Raw genomic sequence first — 19,868 nt, 5'->3', positions numbered from 1 at the left:
ATGTTGCCAAATACATCAGCCTACCTTTGATTTGGACACAATGAGAGGACAGGGGCAGTAAAAGTTGTGTTGTTGAAAATAAAGGGAAACTATATATATATTATATATACAAACTATATATGTATAAACACATTAGAAAATTATTTGTATCTATATGAAGTAAAGATATTAATGACCGGCTGCATTACTTTTTAATGGCTTCTTTTCAGTTACTTTTACATAATGACAACATCCAAAACATTTTCACAAGTAATCCAAGAAAAAAAACTTAATGACACTTTTTCTTTCTATGTAACAAAAATAAAATTCTACTCCTGATACTACACTGTTACAGTATTTTACAGATATTAGATCTTTTTCTAAATAATACTGATTGATACAAATATATGTTAGCAAAGATGTCACAGAATACATTTGAGACAGTTATGGAAAAATAAAAATAGAAATAAATCAGGCATCAACAATATTTGACCAAACATACACATAAACAAAAAGAAGCAGAAGCAGGACATACAGTTAACTTACCACAATTAATACATTACTTAATATGCACATTATACAAACACAAATGACAGAGATTATAAACATTTTTAAGCACATGACCTCATTACTTTGGTCACAATGTTCCTTTAAAAATGACACGTTCACATTAAAACAATACACAAAGTATTTCTCCCCTCATGGGTGCAAAAGTCAAACTGCAGTTGCAAGTTTGAACCAAGTGTTTAGATAGCAAAGCTGCCTAAAGGTCATCTGTTACAGTGGCTTCAGAGCAATTCTAAAGCTGCTAGCACACTAAATGTATAGCATATGAGTTAAGTGGTTAAGTTTTCTTTACAGTGTGTGTCTGAAATACAACACGCAAAAGTGACTGGGAAAAAAAGTATGCAGAAGAACATGAAAATTTTAATTAAAGTAACATTAAGTTACAACAAAATGCAAAAACTACTACACATCAACACATCCTTTTACAATGCACATCTGCATTTATGTTCATTTCATGAACTTTACAGACCAAATTATACGCTCAGTAACTCAGTTACTTAGTATATCCCCAAATGAAATACAAAAAAGAAGTTTAAAATTACAATTTCCTCCAATGTGTAGTCTGTACAAATTTAGACTGTACTGTATCTGGTTAGACCTATCATAACAGTGCTAAGTGCTAAACAATTCAAGGACACTCTAGAGAGCTTCTTTAAGAGCAGTGAGCTGCTTTTCAGAAATGTCTCTATTCTATTATTCATTCTTTCTTCTATCATCTCTCTAACAGTACACTTCCATCAACAGAGGGGAATTCTCGAAGCAGAAATCTCAATTTTATGGGAAGGGTTCATGCACTCACAGGAAGTGGAAAACCGCAGGGTTGCTCCTCAATTTAGACCCAGCCCTAAAGTCCATAAATTGCATTCTTCCTTCCCTCTGAGCGTCTAACGCACCTGATAAGGATGCATCAATGTAATAGATTTCCTCTGTTTACTGGAGAAGTTAAAGAACATGCAGATAAAAGCATGTGTGGTATGAAGTGGATATCTAAATATCTATATATATATATCTAAGTTTTCTTGCTATAGGTTCATCGCTGATTCTACTAACATCTAAAACTTGCTGAATACAAAGTTAATAACCATATCATTTTCAGAAAGAACAGAACCAGCGATTCCATGCAGTGGGGTACAACTGCCATCCTGTGGTGAACACATGCAACGACAAGCCGACAACTCATTCAATGTTAGAGTGTCAACTGTAGGCAACAAGACAGCACAAACCTTCATTTGAAAGTGCAGTTACTCTATATAAAAATACATTTCCCGACTTCACCTGCTATATTTTTGCAGTCCCTTGATTCTGAGGCATGTTTCCCCCTAACACCAGTTCATCTGCATACACACTTCATGCAATTCTAACATGCAGTCATCTAACACGTAATAACTGCTTTGAGCATTTCACATGGCTTTGTGCCACAGTGGTTATTATCGTATTATTAAAACATACGTTAATTGGTCTGTCGCCTTCTCCATTTGTATCTCATACATATCTCATACATATCTCTCATTTTTAGTTCTATATAAACTGTGGACATGCTCCTAATTATTTTATACCTTTGGAGCATTTCTGTTATACTGCAGTTCACAGTGTGAAACAAAAAGACAAAAAATAAAGCTTCTTGTTAACTACTCGCTGCACAGTAGACAATCAAAGTAAACATTTCACAGATAACACGGACAGTTCAAGATGAAAATTCACTGGACAGCTGATGGTATAATCAGCAATCATATGTACAGTACAGTGCAGAGAATATGGATTTTCATTTCAACTCTGGCAACAGCGTACGCAAACAGCGCTTTAAGAAAACTGCTGCAGCTGTGATCTGCTGTTTGCTCACACACTGGTGCCCTTGTCCTTGAGGGTGGTGACTCTGAGCACAAACCTTCTCGTGCTCTGGCGGTAGCGTGGCTGAGTGAAGTAAAACAGAATAGGATCCAGAAAGCTGTTCATGCTGGCAAATGGCCTGGTGCACTTATAGATGACTGCAAACAGGTTTCTTGTCCCACAGGGTGCATTAGGCAGAGTACGCACCACCAGATACAAGGTCTTGGTGAGGTGAAACGGCAGAAAACTTATGCAGAACACTGCTGCCACTACGATGATCATCCTCACGGCCTTGTCCCGTTTCTCTCCAGTTGCCATTGAGACACCCTGGTAGGACACCGGGCGGCAGAGGACGTGGGCCATCCGACAGTAGCAGACCATCACGCCCATGAAAGGCAACAGGAAGCCGAGGCAGGTTAGAGCCATGCCGTAGGGATAGTAGTCCACTGAATGCTTTGGTGTGCTTAAATCATAACACACTGTACGATTTCGCTGGATTCCCGTCGCGGCGAAGTGAAAAGTTGGCGCACAGAGGACAATGACCACCAGCCACACACCTCCACAGATGCACCACGCCAACCTGCGGCCACCTTGCTTGTGCCACATCGCGAGAGGATGACATATGCCTATGTAGCGCTGCACACTGATGCAGGTGAGGAAGAGGATGCTGCCGTGCAGATTACTGAAACAGGAAGAGGAAAATAGTATCAACTTGCTGACCTGCTTCATTCACTGAAACATCAGCATATATATATAAACATAAATAAAGTATATCTGGTATATCCAGTGCTTGCTGGGTCACCGTTAAGCAGTGGCAATCACGTCCCCAACAGCAGAATCAGGAGGCTATTTTTTCATCAATTATTGTAATTTTTCAAGCAGAGAATCTGTAACGTTTGCCCCCCATACACAGCGATAAGATTCACGCGCCTACTTGTGTCACCACGTGAAACACCCTTAATGCCTTTAAGGAAAAACAGGCCAAAGGTTTGTGCTGTTTATAATTTGTCACATTTAGCCCGTTGTAATGCCAGAAGATGTTTTACCCCACATCCTTGTTTGACTTTAGATGTGGTGAGGGGAATTAGATCCTTTGAAGCATAGTGATCGAAAGACCATGCAAGATCAGAAAAGATGACATACATTTAGCACACAGCTGTATGCAGGCATAATTAATCAACGTTCAGTTAAGCATCTTACCTGTAGAACTGAAACCTGACCAGTTTGCAGGCAAGCTCCCCAAAGGGCCAGTAGTCATGACTGGCGTAGTTGTAGACGAGCAAAGGAAGTGACATCACATACAGAAAGTCGGCTATGGCCAAGTTGAACATATAGATGTTGTTTTTGGACAGATTGGGCCGAGTTTTCCATATCTTCAGTATGACAGCAGCATTGAGAGGAAGGCCGAGCAGGAAGACAAAGATGTACACAGTAGGGAGTAGAATACGTTTAAAGTCTTCTTTATAGGTGCAGCGAATGTTGTCTGACCCGCTACTGCTGCTGATGTTACTGGTAGTGGTGATGAAGCTGTCTTCTCTGTGTGGTGCTGAAGGGCTGGTAGAGAAGGCCAAAGAGATGTTGGAGATGAGAGTTTCCGTGGAGAAGGAGTTGACAGAATATGGCATCTTCACATTCTGGGGGAGAGACAGGGAGAGAAATGAAGGGGTTGTTCGTTTGATGATAGTGTCAATATGTTAAGTGATTCAAAATTTGTATCCATTTGTGCTCCACGTGAGCAGTTCCTCAGCACCCACGTGGTCACTGTGTATTCAAGTATTAATAAACACAGATAGAAGGTCTCCAGCAGGGGGCAGAAGAGATCAGAACTTAATTGATTTATGACATCAACATTGTAAAGACTTTACTTTGACTTACAATTTATCACTTGTTGGGTTCAGATACGAAGCACTAACATACTAAGCACTTTATAAAGTCTGTTAAGATAAGACAAATCCTGTTTATTTTGGCAACAAGGCACTGCTGGGATTCGAACCCAGGATCTCCTGTTTACTAGACAGGCGCTTTAACCAACTAAGCCACAGCGCCCTGAAAGCTGCATAACATGATGCCTGAACTGGTCACAGTTGGATACACCTAGAAATTGCTTCTTTTAAAGGGGTAAAAAGCAATGAATAGCAACCACAGGTAGCACATTATATAATCATGACGTGGGTGTTGTGCAATAAAAGAATTAAACTGCAGAAAATAAAAATAAAGTGTTTTAGCAGTATCTCATTACAGTACTTTGTTACTCTCCACCTGTGCTTGTGGTTGCAAAACAGTCATTATGTATTAAGTTGCAGTAGTTGGCTGTCGTAGTAGCAGCAGCAGTAGTAGGTTGTCACTATAAAATAAATAAGTGAATGCAATAAAATGAGAGCCAACCAATCAGACTAGGATAATTTAATCCCTCCGTCACTTCATAACAAGTGGAGCCTGGACAGCTGCCGGTTTTGAAATGAAAATCACTGCAGACCGTCTGCTCTTCAACTCACAACTGACAATGTCTGAAGCAGAGTGAGATTAATCAACAATCTTAATTACTGCTCCCACCACCAACATCAATCATATCCATTTCTGTCATGGCAGCATGTGGGCGAGTAAGTGATTGGCTTAAGCCACTTCCTTCATAGCCTTGTCAGACTGTGACTCACTGCTTTTCAGAGCTAACACCGTTTCAGCTGAAAAGTGCATATGTGTAGGTGCACATGGGCTGCATCTTGTAACATAGTCTGTGTGTTTTTTATTAAACAAAACTGTGTGGGTTTGGAATTAAAACCTCTGTGTGGGTGCATGAATAGTTTGTTGGGAACAACAGTGACGCATTATTTCGTAATTTCTGATAGAGTAATTGAAGTGGAGGAGGATGGATGGAGAGTCTGCAGACCGTAAAACATTTCACTGCACTGAACCAATGAGCAACCGGCTTCATTTGCCGATGACTGATTTACAGCTGAGTCCAACTTTCTTGGCTTTCCTGAAAGCCCTGTGACATCATCACTGTCAAATCACTAAACTTTCTGAACACACTGCACTGTAGAAAGCGATTAGTGATTCGCTCCATAAATCACACACAAATGCAACAAATATTTCGATGGTTCTTGTTTTTGCCTGAAGTTGCTTTCATGCTCAGGCCTGCCGTCTGTGAAACTTTCAGTATGGATTGGAGTACAGCCAAAAATGATGCTGGTTCCTGCTTGTGAAGTTGTATCACCAGACCTAAAGAAGTCACTGGCAGGTTTTTCTCCTTTAGTATTCCACTGCACGCTTTCTTACAATTCTACAAGCCCACATTCTGGATCCTAAGCAAATTATCGGTCTACAAATCAAAGCAGGAACAACAGTTGAGATCTGCCAACTGCAACAAGCTCGGTTCTGATTTCCATATTGAATATCTGTACTCCGTTAGGAGTGGCTTTGTGGTGGAGCCCATCATGTTTCACTGGAGGGGGATATTGTTTATGAAAAATGAGCTGAACTGTTGAGTGTTAATTTCTTTTAAATTAATTAGGGTAGGAGGGAGTGATTGTAAAACCTCTGTCTGTTCTGCACACATTTGTGTTTTCTTCAGTCTCAAAATGAGGAGGATTAGGTATGTCAACAAAAAACATTAACAATTTTCATAAAGTTCACATTTCACTTGCAATAACAGCAATGTATTATTTTGTGTGGTGTTGATGATGACTGTGAATACAGTATGAATCTGCTGTAACAGTGTCCAATCATTCAGAACAAGTCCTGTGTAAACTGAGCTGTGTATAGTGTGTATAGCTGTGTGTTTGATATGGTTGTCTTTCCAATGTTCAAACAGTAATCACAGGCCTCTAAGTCCAATGTGCACTGTGTGTGTGTGAAATGTATGATCAAAGCTAATCTCCAGGTTGTATCCATTTCCTAATGGGCACTGATCTCAGTTTAATAGCAGTATATCATATATTCAGGTTAAAGCAAAGCAAGAAGCACAGACCAGAGTCAAAAATTGTTGTTGTGATACTTATGGCATTTAATGTGTTATTGTTTTTTTAAGTAAAACAAACTCAAAGTCAATACAGGATGCAAAAACAATACTGGTGTTTTGTGTGTGTGTGTGTGTATAGAGATACACACCCAGATACCTGTGGTGTTTCACATTAATGCATAACAATAAAGAAAATGACTATTCAGTTCAGTGGAAAGTGACACGGTTTGCACAAGCCAAGTTTATTCCATCCAACACTAATTAAAACATTGCTCACCGAACTTTGCAGGAATTCATTTGGCAGCCATTATGGGTGTGAAGGAGTCATTGACTTTGGCTCTATGACTCAGTGCAGCTCTTTGTGCCCACATTGTTGTAGTATTTTTTGGAGGATTTCTGAAACTTGTCCGTACATCTTTTCCTCAAATCTGTCTGTGAGAAAACAGTCATACAATCTGTACCACACCAGTTCAGTTACAGTTCCACCACCTTGTGATGTTAGGCCATGACACAGTTATGCAATAGCTTAGTTAAAGTAGAAACAGACCAACCTGACAAGCCTGACTGCATCACCAGTCAACATAACACCATGTAACACAAACTCCCAGGAGATTCTGTACCTTTTCATCTCATAATCTGAAGGAAGTCTCTTACTCCTAAAAGAATTGTTCTGTATGCATTTTACGGTCAAAAGATATACTGGAGAATGCGGGCATCGATCCCGCTACCTCTCGCATGCTAAGCGAGCGCTCTACCATTTGAGCTAATTCCCCTGCTGGCAGAAAGCGCAACATACACCACATGACATGTGGTGGTCTTATACACATCCTCCTCACAGGACTACTGTTACCAGTTGCTGACAGGGACGTTCCCTCACTCCGCACTGTTTATCTCCTTCTCACACATGCTTCGACAGGAGAGACGCGCTGCTGCGTACTCTCTGCCCTCAGGCCTGCCAAAAGGCAGAGCTGAAGGTGATGCAAGGTTATTTATAAACCATGAACCATTGCAAGAATGTGACTGCAACTCAGGACAAGCTTAGGAGATTAACAACTTGACATAAGTCAAACAGGGCTGTAAATCTAACACCTCATATAAAGGGTTATTTATTACACTGCATATGGGTTTATTTGGTACTACTATCGGGATTCAAATCCTGGTTAAGATAACATGAGACAACATTTGCAGCAGTTAGCAGAGCTTGGCAATAATTTTCTGTTATGCGATATTATCAGAGAACGTAGGAAGAAACCTTCAGTCAGCATTAATCTTTTTTTTTTATTGACAATTGCTCAAATGACAGCGAATAACGTGAAAGGTGTCACTCATGCTTCACACTCGGCCTTGGACTTGAAGAGTCTCTACAATCATGTCCCCTGTAGAGCCCTGTGGGAGGTACAGCAGGAGTGTGCAATACTGTGGCCGTTCCTACAAGCTACACGACAGAGAAAGGAAAAACTCAAATTGGATTCATTAGCTGCAGCAATCACTCTATACCCTGGCTGGCTCCAGAGATGTTGCCTTTTAGGTTATCTCATCCATAAAAGCAGGTAACAGCTGACTGGCAGATAAGAGCACATAAAGACGATATACTGTACACACACAGACTCTCTCTATCACTGGAATAAACACATGGCAGAAGATGAACAAAGGACAGAGCTGGTGAGTTCAGGTGAAAGAGCAGGGAACAACTCAACCATTACTTTCCCATCTCTGATCTCTATTGTCCCTGGCCATGCTAATCAATGATTCAATGCCAGATGCTTCTCACTTTGCAAAAATGCAGCACACATTCATTCACTGACTTGCACGCACACAGACATACACATACATAAAAAAAACTATGCATACATACACACTCGAAAATAACCATTCGACTGCTGTACAGACAATACAGAGACATGGACTCAAGTAACGCAAAACATGCACAAACGTAAACATCCTCTTTACTGGGATAGAAATTATTTCTTTTTCCCAATGTAGACACGTGCAGATGCAGCAGCAGCAAAACACAGCAGCGTACTGCAGATATTGCAGCCCTTTGTCTTACTTATAGGGAGGGGGAAAAAAACACTACTAATTATTTTAGCTAATACAGTGCAGGTTTAAAGGGTCGATCGATCACACAGCCACCACACAGGAGACATTTTAAACAGCTGCACCATAAACAGACACACGGCTGATGAGGAAGGCTGGTGTTCAAGACAAACAGTCTGCTTGCCATACGGCCAGGAGGAGAATAAAACAGTGACTTATTGCCTGAGTCCTTATCGCAATCAGTCAACAGCCCTAATAAACAACTTAAAAACTCTCCTCAGAGAGCACAGGTTACCTCTTACATACCCACTCCCCCCACTCCCCCCGCCCCGCCCCTTTGAAAAATGATGTGTTTGCACCAACTGTTTAACTTCCACAGAGGAAGTGTGAAGACTTCAAGCACAAATATGGACATGACATTACTGCATGGCTAGACAGAAGAATTTCTGCAGTAATCCAGGGTGGACAATTCCCTTGTGGCAGAACCAAACCAAAATGTTAAGCCAGTTATTTCCAGCCCACTGAAGAAGCACAGATGTTCAGGAATGCCTTGGAAAGTGATATGGATCACACGCAAGGCAGCGGGTGACAGTACACAGCAGCGCTCTATTGGTAACAATTTGCCGTAACTTGTAGACAAAAACGTGTTGATGCGTGTTGCTGTAAGGATTTGGAGCGAAGATTTCATCAGGCATGTAAAGACTGATACGACAACAGTTTAGGCTGTTTTTTTTTATGTGACTCTTGTCATGTGGAAGTGAAACAAGTACAGAGACAGGACAGTGGGGCAGCAGGCATGAAACCTAAATGTGGATAAACCACAAGGTTCCTTTTTGTATGATAGACGGAGTAAGCTGTTATTTTGTTCCTTATCATTCATTCACCCTGGCACTGTGTTCAGGTTAGCTGGTTTCTGGTTAAGGTTGTGGGAGGATGGGGGCCATTTAGCAAGACAGTTGAAAAAAATGTGCCAATTCGAGTCCCTGGTGGCTTATGGGTAAAAGCACAAGCCACGGACCACAAGGTCCCCAGTGGACTCGATGTGTCTCAAATGTCAACTTTGTAATAAAGTTTTAAAATTAATAAATAAATTAAATGCCCCCAAAAAAGAAACAGACTTAAGAGTTGTTATTTCTTTCTAACCTGGTTCCAGACATCTGACATCAGACATCCACATAACTAATTTGTTAAGCAATTCAAATAAGTCTGGTGTTGCATCCAAAGGCAGTTGTTTCTCGGAAGCATGGATGAGATTAACACTTGGTGTAAGCTGCAAGTCTTAACAATACCCCCTCCCAAAAAGAAATCAGCTGACATGAACTCAATTTCAGCAGGAATGACTCCAAAAGCACAAACATTCCACTCAGTCAGATTATCAGGTAAGATTTTTCATCTTTATTAGCATAAGCCAGGGGTCGGCAACCCAAAATGTTCAAAGAGCCATATTGGACCAAAAAAACAAAAAACAAATCTGTCTGGAGCCGCAAAAAATTAAAAGCCTTATATAAGCCTTATATGAAGGGAACACAGGCTGTAAGTGTATATTAGCTATATTAGCTTACCAAAATGACCAATTTGATGAATGAATCCTTCATGTACTCACCATCTGTGAACGGTTTTCCACGCTTTATTATCTCCCGGGTTGCAACAAAACTAGCAGCAGAAGTGGAGTTTGGAGATGCAATCCACTTCTTAAATCTATCTTTGCGCTCCTAATTTCTCCAGAAGTAAAGCAATCGCACTTTTTCTCTCACTCCCAACTGGGTGGTCTGCTGCAGATTTAGCATGCCTTCCCTGGAAATGTCTTTCCAAATCACTCTTTTTGTTATTTGACGATCGGCAATGAAAGCAAATGATTCAGTCCATTCTTCCTTGAATCCTCTGTTCTCATCAGCTATCTTTGGCTTTTTCCCTTTGGGATCCATGGCCCATGACAAACCCGCCGGTTTGTTTACAACAGCCACCTGCGTGGCACCGCGCCGCGCTGAAACGTGTGTCGCAGGCTATGACGCACATCGTCGTTGACAGAAATGTTGAAATGTAATATTTATTATAAACATTTTTACAGCACTGGAAAACGTTAAGAATGTTTGTGTCATGTTTGCCCTCCTACAGAAACCATATTAAAACAAAATATATATTCACCCCTATTTCTTTCTATTTTCAAACATTTTTGAAAAAGCTCCAGAGAGCCATTAGGGAGGCGCTGAAGAGCCGCGCGTTGCCGACCCCTGGCATAAGCAGTCAAAAGTTGACCAGAAATGAGAGTAGATTCAAAACCCACAGGCCACAAGGGTGCTCCAAGACTTCTTACTTCTTTAGTTAGATTTCCATCGTGTACAGTCGTATCAATCTCAATTGTTCAATTTGTTTTCTGTGGATGTAGCTAACTGGATGTATGTGAGAAAGACAACCTTCCTTCTCCTGACAACAAATTTCTGACTCTTCAACTGGTCCTGTTAGCCATAAAAGAGCACAACACCATTTGAAATTCTGAATGAATTACAGATGTTCAAAGGTCTGAAAAACAGTCCTGTTAAGTTCAAATATTTCTTCGTTCTTACATACAACATGCACATATAAGCATAAAGACAGATATAACAGTCACTCAAGCATAATTAGAATAGCAAGGGCCTAATGGTTCATAATGCACAAATATCCCAGGGACTCACTTTATTTTCAACTTCTGTTATCCATCTTTTTGCTCTTGAATGGTAATTGTTGTTGTTGTACTTGTAATGCTGATAGAAAAACATGTTTTTTCCAAACATGAGCTGCAGTAAGGTGCTGTAATCGCTTGATATGCACTTTTGGTGAGGCAAAAAGCTCATCAAAAGCTTAACAGAGCGGTGAGTAGCAGTTAGCCTGTACCCTGTGGTGGCTGTTGTCATGGGTTTGTGCTGCAGAGGGGATGTGAATGCAGCCTTGGCAAAAGCAGAGTCAGTGAAGTATAAATACAAACTAACTGTTCCTCCAATGTATCTCTGACAGTCTTGGAGAGTTATACAGTAGTTTTTAGTAACATTATTGAATTATAGGAACCCCACTCAGACCGAGCAGAGAAGTCAGATTTATCTGAGGACAATCAAATTAAGCTACCAATTTTGAGGAGCCATTGGGCTGGCATGTTTTGGATGTCAGCCACTGGGCTCTTGATTGTTTACACAGTGAGCTAATGCTGTGCATTTGACTTTGTCCTGGAAACAACTTCGGTCCTATTTCTTTCTCCCTACCCCTGTATCACCTCTCTGTCTCTGCTTGCAAACATTTAATTAATCATTTCAAGTCATTTTTCAAGCAATAATGGAAAAACGACCCATTTAGAACCAAAGATTTGCTCTTTGTCTTATGTGAGTAAACGACTCTTGACGACGCCACATTGCCTATCGACATTGACATTGCATACACCACATCATTACTAAAGAAATCAAGAAAGATTTGTTAATAATGTAAAAAAAAAAGTTATTTGCAGCCCTACATGCATGTAAAAAGAAATGTGTATTATAACCTGCCCCATTTTTATACGTTCTGTACGTTCTCTTCACTCTGAATCAGAGGTCTCATTACTTGTGTGTGTGAGCATTCAGCTGGCTGATATCTTTGTGTTACCTACACTACCCGTGAGGATGTTTTTTTTCCTCATTTTTCCTCAATTAAGTAAAAGTCGAATCTCAGGTTGCGTTAAAATATCCACGTGAGCCCACTGTTGCTAAACACTGTACTGGTTATTTTTAGATGGCTGATACAGACGTAATGACAGATGACCACACAACTCTGGTTAAAGTGGAAGATGCTGTACTGAAAAACAAAGACATTCATCATGGCTGCAAGATTCTTAAGATTATCCACAAGAAGGAACCAACAAAGATATAAAAATGATGTGTGGTTTGTTCTTGTTAACATCCTTAATTCCAATTCTCTTGTAAAATGCATAAATAATGGTCCAGTTCAATACAACATGTAAAGGTTAACAAATATTTGATGCGTCAAGATATGTGAATATGAACGAGCTTTTACAATTTATGTATTTATGTTTTATATGTGATGTCAACATGTGCCGTGTTTTCTCACAAACATGTGCATCCGATTCATGGGAATACAGGAAGTTTCTCAGGATGGTTTGACGGCCTCATTTTTGTGGTTTGAGACATCTTTTCTTTTCTTCATTTTCTTTCTGATGTTCTGCATAAGCTCACACTATACATTTCATTTAAACTTCACACAGATGCTGCGTTCACAGCTAAACCCCGGTGCCTGAGGCCTGCCTCTGCCCAGCGTGCATCACGTTAGTGCCTTTGCCACTGTTCACTGCGTTTTGTGTGGAATTTGATTATTTTTATAAAAAGACTAAGTGGAGAAAACAGGGAAGGGATACAGCAAATCTGCTGTTATCAGAGCAGTGTGAGCTCTTATCAAAAGCAAAGAGACTGCACACTGGCCACACGTAAGAAGACATCTGCAAGGCATGGTGGGTTGTGGGGGGGCATTTGCGTGACTTATTTTATCACCAGATGCGTCCTACTGTTTTGTTCATTTCGTTCAGTTCCTGTTTCATTAACATTTCAACCGTTTCCTTCCTGTAATAACACTTAAACTCGTATATTAAGGATTCAAATGTCTCAATAAAACAATAAAGCTGTAATTAGAATCATAATGATACCACCGGAGCTGAAAGGCCATGTAACATTATAGCTGGCACTATAAGACTGGTGTTTGGCAACACAGCCACGCTATGCCCCAATGGGAATATCATGTTCTCATTCGTTTGATTCAAGTGCCTTAGCTGGATATATTAGTTACATTCATTTAGAGGCTGGTGAGAAGAAGACAATAAAACAGTAAAGAAATCCAACTTACCCCGAATGACAGCCAAACAAATGAAGTGGTAACATCAACAAGTTGACGACTTAGCCATGGCAGAAGACGCGTCCCGTTTCTTTTCTGTCCTTCAGTTCAGCGTGTGGGGGAACAACGGTTGAGGAGAAGTAGTGTAAAGAGACAACAATGAGCACATTTGGATGTATTATATACAAACACCAAGCGTGGTTAAAACTCGTTGTTTCTCTGTCCTGGACCTCCACGTTGTGAGGTGTCTCCGCCCCCCGCACACACTTTACACTCACTAGCTCCTGTTTCTGCGGCACTGTACAAGGGCGCGCGCTATACCGGGCCACGCACGCGCACTGAAGCTTGCGCCACACAGTACAGGACAGACGTAACGTTCACATTATAACAAATGCGTGCGTTTTTTTAAAAGTTATTTTTAACCCGTTTTGTCAACACTTTGTAAACAATTATGTCATTGTCACAAGAAATGCTTGATTTATGACCGGTAGGTAGACAGGTGTGTTTTAGACATAGCCCAAACATAGTTCCGGTCAACAGCTTAATCACCGTTCTAAATTAAGGCGCAAGGCGCGTTAAACTGCAGGTATCACGTATGCGTCATGCAAATGAATTCACCGCTGAACTGGTTAAAACTAACTTCAGGAATGGGATGAATATTTTATTTATTCATTTTACATTGGCATTTTACACCATACATTTACGTTTTAACTGATATTGATATTAAATATATGAAATACCCTGAATGAAGTATCAAGACCTCATGTATATCTGTAGTCGTCATGGTCCCAAAGCATCCCTCTACAAAGTCCTCACTAAATTATTCCAAACGCTAAATGTGAGTCTCTGAGAGGATACATGCATGTCTGTCATGGCCATCATTTTGCTGTCAATTGTCAACTTTCTCAAAGCATTAAATGGTGTCAGTGACACCCAAAAAATGGTTGAGTTGAGCATAGGATGCAGTCGTAGCTGCCATCTCTCTTCAGATTTTCTGTACCCTTAATAAGTTAAAGGGTGGAAAAGTAATTAAAATTTGAGTACCGATGTTAATGTAATGATATGAGAAAGTACAAAATGTAAATTAGGCCAAAACCACAGGTCCAGGTTGACCTGACCTGTAAAAAAAAGATAGTTGAAAGACACAACAGAAGTAATGGTTGTGTTTTGGATCCTGATCTGAAGATTAAGAGTCTGAGGTCCGAAGGAATCCCTTGTTTGTGTTTTTAAACTACACAAAACATTATTGCACCTTATGTACTTCTGTTTTTGTCTTCATGTTGTGGCCTGTGAGCCACGACCACATGCATCCACATATCTACTTTCTCAATTTTTCTTCTAAGAATGAATTTGTGCCTTGTCATTCACAATGAATCCGTCCTTTGTGGTCTCATCATTTATTATTAACAAACCCGTCAATATCAGATGTTAGAGCTGTCTGCTGTCACAATGCTCTTGAGTCGTCACCCCCCCATGACTTAACCAGTGTGACTGATTGATTTTAACTAATCTCATATGTAGCTGTCAAATCCAAAGCCTCAGAACTTCCTCAACTGCGACATCAAAATGTTCATGCGGTCTGAATCCAGCATTTGTCACTCTTGTCTGTTGACAAGAAAACCACCGGCAGCTTGCATTTTGCATGTTATTGAACTGCCACAAAGCTTTGTGTTGCTGCCGTTAACCCTGCAGATGAAGCTGTCAGTCGCTCTTCAACTGACTGAGTGTTTGTGTGTGTGTGTGAAGAAGCCAAATTTCCAAATTTAGACTAACAAATCACGGAAAAGGCAACAGACTGATATTTTTAAGTGTGTGTTTGTGAGAGAAGATAAAAATACTAAATAGCAGTGTTTAGTCTGGATTGAGGGAAACTGTACTGTTCACAGAAATTAGCTTCTGCTTGCAAGACTGATTATCAGTTAGTTGCTTGTAAAGAAACAGTAAACACTAGATGAGAAAATTGGCTGCCATTAACCTTGACCACACACTGATGTAACAGCACAGAGCTGGTTGTTTGGCAAGGTTGAAACAACATTTGCATATAGATGCTCCCTACATGTAATTTGATGGTGGCACTGAGATCGTTCACAGGATATTATTAACTAAATAAACAGAGAGCGGCATTCGTGTGAAACATGTTTTTCTGCCCCTGGCAGAGAAAATAAATATGTGAAAGAGGGTCAAGTCAGTGAAATCATTAAATTTCTAAGCAGTCATCCAGCTGGCCTCTTTGTCTGAACAAGCTCATTCATCATGTTGAAACTGAGACTTGTGCAGACAGGGAAGTTCACCCAGCTTAATCAGCAAATTTCGTAATGACTGCGGGATATTGCAAGAGCCTCTCTGATCCAAATGCACTCATTTTAGGCCTCCACCCTTATGTGCATCTGTTCTGCAGTAGCACAGTGCAGTAAAGCTCGACCGCTACAAACTCATTGTATTCATTCATTCATGAAGGGGCAGCTGGGGTGGAGTGCACATGTCAGACCAGACCCTTCTTGGGAAAAAGAAAAACAAGCTATGTAACGATGTGTCATATTTACAAACAAACTCTTAATATTGGATTTTTATTTTGCCCTGCTCCAAGGTGGTCTGGTCTTAGTGGCTCCAAAATTTATTCCAACAACACAAAGCTGAGACAAACAATCTTAGTGTGTGGTTTCCCATAAAAGAAGTTTACTGACAAATATCCCGATGACCCTAAAGTTCACGAAGGCCACTAGAGCTGAATCATTTTTAAGTCATTATTGAAAACAATCTAGTGTGGGACTGCCTGTTTTCACACGCTAGTCCAATCCCATAAACCCCTCAGGATTAATTTCATTGAGAGATGGAATGTTTTAACAACTTGCATCTGGTTTTTCCAGGTTGTCCATCGCTGTCACTTTAACATGAAAGTCCTGAAACTGTAATGTCAAAACTAATTGTGTGTGATTATGCGTCCGCGCGCTTCATGTTGCAATAAGATTTTATAACTTGTCTGCTTAAATAGCTGTGTGGATTTTGATCATAACGGTGACATTTAATAATCTGAAAACTGCTGTACTGACACATTAAACACACTGTACAGCAGTGCACTCCACTTATTCAATGAGAAACATGGAGAAAAAGGGCACAAAAATGACGGGAACACAGTGTTTGTTTAGGATTTATTCTTGGCCAGGCTGAAAATTCTTTTACAAAACAGCAGAACTTCTTAGGAATATCAAGTGTGAGTTTTCAGGATGTGCAGTAATTAAAACCAGAAACAGAAAGCAAAAAAACCTGACCAAGAGGCCCTACTGCATAGAAAAATACTGAGGAAACAGAATAATATATACTTAATGTACTTGCACAGTAAAAATAACTCATTGCCTTGGTTTATATAATCTTTCTCCTCTTGCTAAAGAGTGTATAGTGACGGCGATCAGAGTGTGTTTCTGACAGGCTTTTGTCATAACAACACAATCAGTTTCCGCTGTCATAAGCACTTGCAGCATTCATGACCCAATTAACAAACATCGGGCATAAACCCCAACTGAAACACGTCTGTGATTTAATTCTAAGCCCTTGACTGACATAAAAACAAGCTGAGACGTGGCTGCAGACGCACAGGTGCAGGATTTGTCTTCTTTTGAAGCGCTGACTGGAAGGTTAAATCTCATGCTGGGAGGCCATGTGTTGCTGTATGATCTGGCATGCAGGATGAGAAAATTAGTCATTATTTAATCAGTGATGAACCTCTGTGGTCATCATCATTAACACACTCGTCACCTCAGCTATACTCTTGACAGTTCTTGTACACTTCAGTAATCCCCTAACTGAATACATTTTTGGTATATAAAAAAAGAATTAATCTCTTTTAACCATTTTTATACACTACTTTGAATATATATTACCTCTTTTCCTCTTACAAACAGCAGAATTTAGAAGCAATAAAACTGTGTCACTTTACCAGTGGTGGAATGTAATTAAGTACATTTCTTGCACTTGGTTACATTCAGCACAGCTACAGATTCGAAATGGTTTTGCTTGAGTATTTCCATTTAATGCATCTCTATACTCTAGTCCACTATATGTCATAGACACACATTGTACTTTTCAATCTGCTACACATGTCCAAAGCTAGTTTAATTTAATCAAGATTACAGTTTTTTCTGTGCCCTTCTTGTGCAGTGAAAAGCATATATCTCCAAATTTGGTGATTGTGGCAATTTCTCAAGAATTTAATGTTCTTTCATGTGTTTGAAATTCCTCCATGTGTGCTTCTCTGCGGATTAGCTGGAACATGAATCATCACAAAGCAGGAAACGGGATTGTTTTTTGCTTTTTTTCGGAGGAAATGGGGTTCTCACAGGACATCAGCACCACAAACATATGCTTTCATACTTTTTCTTCAATGAGGTTTTGAATGCAGGAGTATTTTCACAGTTTTACTAAAGGATCTCAATGCTTCTTCATTGCACTTTATGATGACTCTTTAATGCTCTCACACTTCATCCCCTATTCATTACTATAGTCAATATTCAGTCTTGCTCTCCTTGTATGATTAGTGATATAAGCAAACTTTTGACTGATGGAATGATCGATCACATTGTAGCATTGATGAGAGCTCTGATAAACTCTTTGTTTGTGTGTGTATGTACAGCAGCACTTGGCATGAAAGTGAAATTCCTGTAACTCAAATTTCCCAGTTTTCTGAATATCCACAAAGGCTTATTTAATCTATTTAATGACAAATTAGCAATTTTCTTATTAGCATCACAACAGCCAGATCTTCTAATCAGAAATCAACGCAGTCAGGATACAAAATATGTTTGTGTGTGTGTGTGTGTGTTTGGTGGGGCATTATGCATACATGAAGTGTTTGTTCAGTGCGTGTCTGTGTGAGAAGTGGTTAATATTGCACAGTCCAGTAGGATGTGTGGTAATGGAGCTATAGAGAAGTGAAAGAGTGCCTGTTTGTTTGCTGGAGGAAGAAAATAATGATTTCTGGTTCTTGTAAAAGTAGTGAAAAAATAGCGCAAATCATGTCCTTAGACTTGTTCCTGAAAAGCACAAGTAATGTGCCATGAAAGGAACAAGCCACAGTATTGTAATGGTTTCTTGCAGGCCATAGCTGCCATTGAAAACACTGGCATCATATCTTGGATATTTTTCCTTCAGATATGATCTTAGTAACTTGAGGGGAGGTTGTATTGTGCAGTTAAAAACATACACTTGGCTGGTATTTTTTTAGGCTTGTTTCTATTTGTTTAAACTCTTTAAGCCAACAAAAAAGCAGACATCCACTCTCTCTACCACTTACTGACTTGACTTGTTTCCACATTTCAGCTCCACAGCTGTTTCATTACTGAACATAAATGAAACACATATTTCTGTGTACAGACGTTAATGTAACAAACAAACAGTTTTACACCCATGTTTGCTGACTTGTGTGCATCCTCGCTGCCTTTGCAGGTGCCTTGAGGTACCTTTGAGTTGTTGTTTGAGAGTTCATTGTTGACCTTGATAACAGCCTCACCACTAATGGACCTTGTGGTCAGACTGTTTTGTCAGCTTCAGTTGTTGAGCTGATGTCATCGGGTGGCCTCACATAAAACTTCAGTTTATTTTGTGTTGTTCCCTTTGCTGCTCTGAACGTGAGCCTGTTCCATCTACAAAGTCATTCTATTCTAATTATTCATTTCATATTTTACGCATTTATGTAAAATATGTATTTATTTCAGGTTTTGTCCAGGTACTCTGGCTTCCTCCCACAATACCAAAAACATGCACATTAGTTTAATTGGCTACTCTACATTGCCCCCTAGGTGTGAGTGTGAGAGTGTGTGGTTGTTTGTCTTTGTGTGTTGGCCCTGTGATTGACTGGCGACCAGTCCAGGGTGTACCCCGCCTCTCGCCCGTAGTCAGCTGGGATAGGCTCCAGCTCCCCCACGACCCTGACGGATAATCGGTATAGAAAATGGATGGATGAATGTATTTATTTCATATTTACATTTTTTAAAGCAGACAGAGAACATCACAGCAGTCATCAAGAAGGCTCAGCAGCAGCTACACTTCCTGAGAGTCCTCAGGAAGCACAACCTAAACTCCAACCTGCTGCTGACCTTCTACTGCTCGTCCACCGCGAGCCTGCTGACATGCTGTATCACAGTATTTTATGGTAGCTGTACCATTGCAGACAGGGAGAGGCTCCAGAGACTTGTAAAGGCAGCACAGAAGATCATCCGCTGCCCTCTTCCCTCCCCGATGGACATTTACACCTCCCGCTGCCTCAGCAGAGCCAAAAGCATCAGCAAGGACAGCTCCCACCCTGGCTTTAACCTGTTTGACCTGTTGCCTTCAGGGAGGCGCTACAGGTGCATCAGGACAAGGACTAATAGATTTAAAAACAGCTTCTTCACAAAAGCAATAACCACCTTCAATTCTCACAGGCACTGATTCTATAGTCCACTCACCTCAACCACCGGTCTCTTACCTCCTATGCATATATATATATATATATACATATATATATATATATATATATATATACATATATATATACATATATGTATATATATATATATATATATATATATATATATATATGTATATATATATATATATATATATATATATATATGTATATATATATATATATATATATATAACACTGTAAATAGCACCATAT

At 40.0% G+C, this 19,868-nt stretch overlaps 1 protein-coding gene and 2 non-coding genes across 3 annotated transcripts; all 3 read right to left on the bottom strand.

Annotated features, from left to right (window-relative positions):
- Positions 1 to 174: 174 nt before the first annotated feature.
- Positions 175 to 13,488, bottom strand: LOC124059217 (P2Y purinoceptor 3). Its single transcript, XM_046389053.1, has 3 exons — positions 13,226 to 13,488; positions 3,574 to 4,007; positions 175 to 3,055 (listed from the first exon to the last, which is right to left on the bottom strand). The coding sequence occupies exons 2-3, from the start codon at positions 3,996 to 3,998 to the stop codon at positions 2,383 to 2,385; spliced, it is 1,098 nt and encodes a 365-aa protein (XP_046245009.1). The 5' UTR covers positions 3,999 to 4,007; positions 13,226 to 13,488; the 3' UTR covers positions 175 to 2,382.
- On the bottom strand, positions 4,346 to 4,419 carry trnat-agu. Its single transcript has one exon. It is a non-coding gene; the product is annotated as a tRNA-Thr (tRNA).
- Positions 7,032 to 7,104, bottom strand: trnaa-agc. Its single transcript has one exon. It is a non-coding gene; the product is annotated as a tRNA-Ala (tRNA).
- Positions 13,489 to 19,868: the final 6,380 nt, after the last annotated feature.

This window comes from Scatophagus argus, chromosome 5 (assembly GCF_020382885.2).
Source record: "Scatophagus argus isolate fScaArg1 chromosome 5, fScaArg1.pri, whole genome shotgun sequence".
Taxonomy (NCBI): Eukaryota; Metazoa; Chordata; class Actinopteri; family Scatophagidae; genus Scatophagus; species Scatophagus argus.
The sequence above is the reverse complement of the archived record's forward strand: the minus strand, read 5'-3'. Positions and strand labels throughout refer to the sequence as shown.

Bases quoted from the DNA above. Each gene is read 5' to 3' on its own strand.
- LOC124059217 (XM_046389053.1), bottom strand. From the start codon at position 3,998: ATGCCATATTCTGTCAACTCCTTCTCCACGGAAACTCTCATCTCCAAC. The intron at 3,056-3,573 runs GTAAGATGCTTA...TTCCTGTTTCAG, and splicing joins GTCAGGTTTCAGTTCTACAG to TAATCTGCACGGCAGCATCC.